This window comes from Gopherus flavomarginatus, chromosome 5 (assembly GCF_025201925.1).
Source record: "Gopherus flavomarginatus isolate rGopFla2 chromosome 5, rGopFla2.mat.asm, whole genome shotgun sequence".
In the NCBI taxonomy this organism is placed as follows: domain Eukaryota; kingdom Metazoa; phylum Chordata; order Testudines; family Testudinidae; genus Gopherus; species Gopherus flavomarginatus.
Genome location: NC_066621.1, coordinates 21,481,590 through 21,489,344, shown reverse-complemented (window position 1 = coordinate 21,489,344; position 7,755 = coordinate 21,481,590). Strand labels below are relative to the sequence as shown.

At 46.0% G+C, this 7,755-nt stretch overlaps 1 protein-coding gene across 2 annotated transcripts; it reads right to left on the bottom strand.

Moving 5' to 3' along the window:
- Positions 1 to 1,104: 1,104 nt before the first annotated feature.
- LAMTOR5 (late endosomal/lysosomal adaptor, MAPK and MTOR activator 5) lies at positions 1,105 to 5,069 on the bottom strand. 2 transcript variants are annotated; one of them, XM_050956515.1, is made up of 4 exons: positions 4,926 to 5,069; positions 3,877 to 3,938; positions 2,840 to 2,957; positions 1,105 to 1,469 (listed from the first exon to the last, which is right to left on the bottom strand). In XM_050956515.1, the coding sequence occupies exons 1-4, from the start codon at positions 4,958 to 4,960 to the stop codon at positions 1,409 to 1,411; spliced, it is 276 nt and encodes a 91-aa protein (XP_050812472.1). In that variant the 5' UTR covers positions 4,961 to 5,069; the 3' UTR covers positions 1,105 to 1,408. The 2 variants fall into 2 exon arrangements, with proteins under 2 accessions (XP_050812472.1, XP_050812471.1); XM_050956514.1 differs by lacking the exon at positions 4,926 to 5,069 and having other exon boundaries at positions 3,877 to 3,991.
- Between the last annotated feature and the right edge of the window lie 2,686 nt (positions 5,070 to 7,755).

The following is a 7,755-nucleotide window of genomic DNA, read 5'->3' as shown; positions in this document are numbered from 1 at the left end:
ACAATGAAACTAAGTATCTTAATGCATCCTGGACAGTTTAAGAATATACTCTTTACACTCTTTAATGCATTGTTTGGCAATTATGATTGATCACTTGGAAAACTGAACTACTTGACATTTCACTTCCTTACAAGAGATTTGAGATGAGGTATTGGTCAAAGCTATAACGGTGAGACAATCAACAGAGCTGTAAGAGTACTTCCTAGTCCCCATTGGCACTACAGGAGGTTGGAGAGTACCAAATGCAAGAGGAACAGCTTGTAACAGTCAAAGTTTGAAAAGTAAGGATCCTTTTGGCCATGTCCCTATCAAGGATTGTATTGCTGTGAGATTTAGGACTAATAGTTGCATTTTCCTGCTAATATCATGCTAAAAATCACTGGTCTAGTATTGTCTATTGATGTTGACATTATCCACTCTGAGTCCACCACTACCTAAGGTCACCTTTCTTATACTGATTTAAAACCATGCAGTAAAGATTTTTATCTCCATGGGTTTAGTAACTGAGACATTGTCAGGTCAAATTTGGCCCCAAATCTAGGTTTTCTAAGTAAGCTTTTACCATATGTAAAACAAATGTTTCCATATATACTAGAACACTAAGGGAGGGAGTTGTTAAACAATGTTTTCCCTGCAGTGTTTGCAATTATAACAGTATCATTAGGAGTTAAGTCTGAAAATCCTGGTGTGAAATTGACAGTTTGACAAGTCCATTTCCAGTGTCAACAGTAACACAGGACGCAAAACACGGTAAGTAGTGCTGTTGAACTTAAAACTTCAATTTTAAACGAAGACATTTGTAACAGACAAGGAAACTGTAATGTATGTATTTTTAGCCAGATGGGATTAAAGGTGTCCTACAAAAAATCTTACTGGGGTTTGGCTCTTTCTTTGATGTATAAAGGCAACCTACATGAGTTAAGCTTTCTGCTTGTTTACCTTAAAAAAAAAAATCAGAGTTTGCTGATTTTGAGAGAGGACCATTGGGAAGTGCAAGGGATCTTTATTGTAATATGACATATCTGTAAAAGTCTCTCTCTATATATAGTATCAGTCAGTGGTTCAGATAAACCAGCATTCAACTGAAGCTTACATAGCCAGCTGTGTGTTTCATCTCAGATAATTTATTGAATTCAACAAGTAAGGCCACAGGTTAGGGTATTTGATCATTACACAAGTAAGGTACGTTAAACCACAGTCCATGCTTGACAGTAAGTTCTGTGCTGGAAGTTTAGTACTGTACTTCAGTCAGGGTCTGTTTAAATAAGGAGGGAAGCTACCACATATTTAAGATTGGCCCAAAATTAGTTCTGCAAGCACTTTCTGGATATGATCAGCAGAGGAAATAGATCAGTCCAACAAGGAGTTGCTCCAAGGGTGGGAAAGAACCAAGCAGATGTATGAAAGGTCAAGATGCCATTTTGTGCACTGCCACAGTGATGCTGTCGTGCTTCTGGATCATGATGTTCCTGAAATAAACAAACAGTTATTGAAGACAGGTATCACTACTACAGTCCTGAAGAGTTCTCTCAATCTGCAGGTCACTAGCAAAAGTTTAGTATCTGCTGCATGCTGTCGAAGAAGCACTGACTAGATCAGCATTTTTCAAATGCAGCCACCAGGGGCTTTTCTTACAGCCACTGTCTTGTGGGCAGTGGGGGGGAGCAGCAGCCCCTCCCCCAGGGCTGCTGGCAGGGGTTGGGCCAGGCAGTGGGGCTCAGGCTTCTGCCCTAGGGTGGCAGACTGCAGCTGCATGTTGGCAGGCTCCATCCCCTAAAGTGCAGGGCCCACCATCACCCTCATTGCCCTGGCTCCTGCTGCCTCCCTAGCCACAGCTTAATTAGTCTATTTCCTCCTCCTCCTCCTAGGGCTGAGTACATCTGTTGTGAAAAGTGATATTTGTTTGTATGTTAATCACTTTTCACAGCAGCAGACTTGTTAGCTAGCTAGGAGGCAGTGAAAAGTTACATGTACAAATATTACTTTTCCCAGATGCAGACTTACTAGCTAGCAAGTATAAAAAGAAAACAGCCAAAAAAGCAAAACAAAAAACAGCCAGAACATGCAAAGCACATTATTGTTTACTGGACCTAAACAGAAAAACAGAGACAACTATATTATTTTTCAGTTTGTGAAAAACCCTTACATACATATGTTCAAATCATAGTAATTTGTTTTTTCTAAAGTTAATTAGGAATTTTAGGAAAAGTTGTCATAGTGGCCATACTGAGGCCACCAAAAAAATTGTTGAGAACAACCCTGGACACAAAGGACTAGCACTCCATTTTCCATCTCTGTTTACTCTGAAGATATTTGAGCTCTAATTTTCCCCCTTAACACCAACACCTCCAGGTACTTCAAAAGCTTGAAGTATGGGAGATTCCTGGGAATCAGGTCTCCCTTCTTTTGTGAAAAGTTTTCAGGATTAAAACAGGATAATAACGTCTAAGCAGCCATTACAAACATGCTGCAGGAATGACTAATAGCTAGTATTGCATCCTTATATCTGGCAGCAGCCTCTCTGCTCTTTGAAGCATGCAGTATGTATAGAAACAAGGTTATATTCACCAATGCCTTAGGGCCCCAATTTTAATAAGCAATCCACATTCCAGCTCCAGAGAAAGGCAAGAATGACTTTCCTAGAGTTGCTGCCATATATGCCACTGGGGGCAAAGCTTTCTAGCCTTTTATCTGTCATTGTAACCAGGGGCACATGAGCAGAACCACCTAGAAGTGAAGGAGGCTGTTCTAAAGATCTAATATTCCCAGAAGATCCTAATGATAGGATACAGAGCAAACAAAAAAGAAAAGGGAATGAGAGACAGCTCCAGATGCTCACCCATTATCTGACTCCAGACACACAACAGGAACATCAGTAGGATCTGAAGTTAGTTTGGCTGCCTGCTGGGCTAGAACTGATATCACACCTGCATGTTCATCTGAAAGGGTTCCACGACCTATAAAATAGACACATCTTTATGTAAGTGTAAAGCCCCTCATTACATGACAGTAACTACATAACCAGCCAGCCTAAGAATTTAGTTGAATTATGTGTGCTAATTGAACCCATTTTTCAGGTTATCCCAATAATTGCTAACACATTCTAAGGAGTTTTCTCTGCCAGTGCCTACAACCATGTTATCTGTACCCTTTCCAGATAAATACGGTCATCGCAACTGTGATTTTGGTGGATTTATGTAGTCATATTTGCAGCATACCCTAATGTTCAGTATCCAATGCTGCCTTATTTCAGGCAACCCCATTCTTTTAATTTTGGCTGAAAGAAGAGGCTAATCTGTTTATTTATAAGCCCATTAAGATACCTATGTCAATGGCAATCTTTACAATTCATTCATGGGCTCCTCATTCCACATTTTGTCCCCACCTTTTAATTAACTGGGCTAATCAGATGATACCTGTTACCAAATCAGCAACAGCTGTGTCTTATACTTCAGTTCTGTGTGCTAAGACAAACAGGAACCTGGTCCACAGCACCAACAGACCCTAGCTACAGCAATACAAATAATTTTATTATTAAAAACAAAGGCTAGATGTTCTCCCTATATAGATTAGTGGGGTTTTTAAAAAAAATGAGTTAGTTGGCAACCACTGGTAGAGAGAGGCAGGCAGACCATGTACACTTTGATATTTCAAATATTGGGACAGGAGAGAGCAAGAATAAAATGGATTTTAAAGGAGTCGGAAATGGAGAGTTTAACAGAAACTGCAGGGATCTGCCCAAAGCTGACAGCAGATTTATTTTGTGTGTGTATTTTAAAGCATGTACACTATTTCAACATGAAAATGTTCCTGGTACCACATGAAAGTGGAAAGGGGCCTCATTTTCTGAAGCAAATAAGCTGCTTTGTTACTTACAGCCAAGGTTCAGGCCTTGTGAATCTGTGCAAAGGACTCCAACTATTGAAGGATTCTTCATTCTAATAAAGATAAAACCTGAGATCAGCAATTTAAGCATTAGATGGGAAAGAAACAAATGAGACATCAAGACAGCAGTGAGAGCCTCATAAATCTGAAACAATTTAAGAAGTGCCATCTTTTTAGCCCCATAACAGCCCCCCTTGTCAGGGTGTCAAAATAGTTCAGGGTGGAGGGAAAGCAGGAACTTTCATAACTGCAAAATGCATTTCATTGTTTAGAAATGCTGGTTAATTTGATACCATCTCAGTCAGCCAGTGGGGTAAGCCTCACTGAGAATCCCCTGTTCAGAATGGGGGTTTGTTTCCATCTGAGCAAGAGAACAGAAAAGCTCTAGGACTTTTGTCAACAGGAAACCCTCCTCCGTGGAAGCAGGAGAGAAAAGATGAGGGAAATGAGAGGGTTCTCAATTACCAGGGAGAAAAGAGCAAAAGTTGCCAGTCACCTGAAAAGTTCCTACTCTATCCCATAAAATCATCATTCCCCAATTCCTACCAACCAGAAATCATTCTCACCCCAGCACTCCCTCTTCTTACTTATGCAGGTATGCGCACTGCAGATCCTTCCCATGCCGTGCCCCCATCCAAGTAACCCAAATCGTCCCTCCTCCCCACCCGAACACCCCACCCTTGGTGTCCCCAAAGAACCCCCTGCCAATCACCCTCCCAGTACGAATCAGGTGCCTCCAGCTCTGCCCCAACAGTATCCCCAGCACCCCACCGTCCTGCTAGTGTCCCCCCTTCCCCTCGGCAGTGCCCCCAGCATCCCCAGTGCTCCCCCTCGCCCCACCAATAAACACCCCCTCTTCCCCCTGTTCCCCCTCCCTCCGGCCAGTGTCCCCCCACCCCAGCATTCCTCCTTCCTCCACCAATACAACCCCACCCCGTGCTGTGCTCTCCCCTCCCTCCGGCCAATGCTCCCCCCACCCCAGCGGTCTTCCTCCCCCCTCCCCGGCCAGTGCCCCGCCCACTGGGATCAATGGCACGTACGTGTCCTCGAGGTGCTGCTCCAGCGTCCCCTCCATGTTACTCGGCTGCGCTGCCGTGCAGGGCGGGGGGATCCCGGTCTCTCTCTTCCGCCCACCCCTCCCAGCTACTCCTGTGCAACCCCCACCCACGTGACAGACGCTACTAGAGCTGCCGGACGGCAGCGCAGGAGGGTCAAATTTCTGAGGCGCGCGAATGCTCTGCAGGCGCGTGACCGAGACTCGCAGCGCAGGGGGCGGGGCCCACGGCTGGTAGCGTCACAGCCCGGCCTGAGCCTGCGCTGTGGAGGTGGTGGTGCGTGCCGTGTGACTGGCCGGCAGCCAGCGCCAGGGAGACCCCGCCCCGGGGGCGGGGGGACCAGCGTACAGCGCCGCTTCCGGCCGGACTGAGGCCAAAGCCAGCTGGGAGCCCTGGGGTCTGACTCCCTAGTTTAGAACTTTCACAGCTTGGCAATTCCAGTAGGCGGGATTCAGCCTCCCAAGTAAACAGCCCAGCCGCAGCCCTGGAGGGGGCGTCCCACACTTTGGCCTAATTACCAGCTAATTAACGTGGAATTCCGTCAAGATTGACACTGTTCAGCTTTTTTCTCACCAGGCCCAGGGGAAGACTTGAACTAAAGGCTCTAAGCCCCCACCCCCGCCGCTGGTCACTCTTGCGCTGTGCCTCCCAACTTTTCCAGCCTTTCAGGAGTCTGATTTCTCTGGCAGAACCCAAGGTCCAACTCACTTAGAAACTACTTGCTTACAAAATCTGACATCAACATATAAAAGTGTCACAGCCCCACTAGTACTGACAAATTACTTATTTCTCATTTTTACCATACAATTATCAAAGAAATTGGAATATAAATATTGTACCTACATTTCAGTGTGATACTTGAGCCTGTTTTTCACTTGTGCGCCTTGGCTGAAGCCCGAGTCCCACGGCCCAGGGTCGAAGTATGTAACTTAGCATTGCAGGATCCCTGTGGTATGGGGCCCCAAGCAATTGCCCTGCTTGCTACCCCCTATTGCCAGCCCTGCACTTGCAATCCCCCTAGACCTGTCCTGTGAGCCCCCTGGGGGCTGCAACCCCTCAATTGAGAAACACTGATTTAGATGAGTTGAGTTACCCCTGGAAGATCTCTGAGTACCCTCAGGTGTCCATGTACCCCTGGTTAAGAGCCACTTCTCTAAGATATCAACTGTTGGTTACTGTGAGCCTGAGCTTGATGAGTATATAATAAATAATAACAATATATGGAGATATACCTCTCCTGTAGAACTGGAAGGGACCCTGAAAGGTCATTAAGTCCAGCCCCCTGCCTTCACTAGCAGGACCAAGTACTGATTTTGCCCCAGATCCCTGAGTGGTCCCCTTAGGCATTGAAGGCACAACCCTGGGTTTAGTAGGCCAATGCTCAAACCACTAAGCTATCCCTCCCCCCAAAGTAGTCTGCTTTGGAATGAAAAATCCCACTGCAGATGCCCAATTTAGGCTGTCCTGTTCCATTGCCACCTCCTCCTCTAGGTCATCGATCTCATGTGTGAGATCTTTATCACCAATACATGGCAGGTGTTTAATACATTAACATACTTGTTTTCAGGAAGTGACAGAATAGAGTTTATTTACAGAGGCATGAAGCTCTTCATTCCCCACTGGAGGGCACTACACTTGCATCCACATGGAGACCACACTGACTGGAACTGCACGCCTAAATCCGGGTTACAGAAACCCTTCCAGACAATATACCTGACCTACCGTAGCAGCAAATGGCACAAGGATACAGATACTTGAGCCAATAGCGATGTAGAGACAGTGTTCCAGGTAGCATGGGAGCTTGTGGCTACTCCAGTCCCTGCAGCACTCACTGTAGGCAACAGCACAGGAGGGCTGGCTAGTGAAACCACCGCTACTCCAAGCCAAGCCTCCCCAGCTGCTTGGAATGGACGGTGGGGGAAGCTCATAACTCCTACTGCCTCCAGCTTGTCCCAACAGGAGGTGCTGAGGAAACAGCTACCCTGCACCAAGCCTGACTGTTACTTTGCACCTTGTGTCGTCATTTATCACGGGGTAGCTGTGTTTAGTCTGGATCTGTAAAAAGCAGTGAAGAGTCCTGTGGCACCATAAACTAACAGATATATTGGAGCATAAGCTTTTGTGGGTGAATACTCATGTCGTCAGATGCACGTGGTGGAAATTTCCAGAGGCAGGTATAAATAGGTATTGTAATTGATACTGCTGCGAAACAGGTGTCAAATGCTCCCAGATCAGAATGGTTGTGTTTTCCACTCACTGGTGTAAGTGATGACCCAAGGTGCAGGACAATGGTGAGTCAGACTCAGAATCTATAGAGCTGGGATTTTGTCCTCCCTATTAAGCCTGGAATCTGAAGTTGACAGTGGCCTTGGCTTCTGGCGCTGTGAACGGACACCCTCGTTTCTTGCCCTATTGACGCAACTTGGACATGACGAACGGAAAGAAAGATGCTGTGCGTAAGAGACAGTGGCGTAAATGCCTCCTTGGCTGCAGGGTGACGCATTTCGGGGCAGCATGACTCTGGCTGGGTGGGAGTGCAGATCGGATCAAATCGTCATTAGTCGCCCCATCCCCACAGCAAATGGAGTTAGCAGCTGGAAATTAATGGAAAATTCATTACATAGGTTGCTGATGGAAATTTATGCAAGACCATTTGGCTGGTGCTGAAGCCTCTCATCTATTATAGGATTTCAGCTCCTGGGAGATGCAGATGAGACCCAAGAACCTCCGTTAGGGCCCCATTGTGATTGTCTTACTCTATACGCATAGTTTGACTTCTATATTTGGTGGGGGGGGGGGGAGGAGGAAGCTCCTG

Bases quoted from the DNA above. Each gene is read 5' to 3' on its own strand.
- LAMTOR5 (XM_050956514.1), bottom strand. From the start codon at position 3,976: ATGCTTAAATTGCTGATCTCAGGTTTTATCTTTATTAGAATGAAGAAT. The intron at 2,958-3,876 runs GTAAGTAACAAA...TCTATTTTATAG, and splicing joins ACAAGGCCTGAACCTTGGCT to GTCGTGGAACCCTTTCAGAT. The intron at 1,470-2,839 runs GTGAGCATCTGG...TGTTTATTTCAG, and splicing joins TGTCTGGAGTCAGATAATGG to GAACATCATGATCCAGAAGC.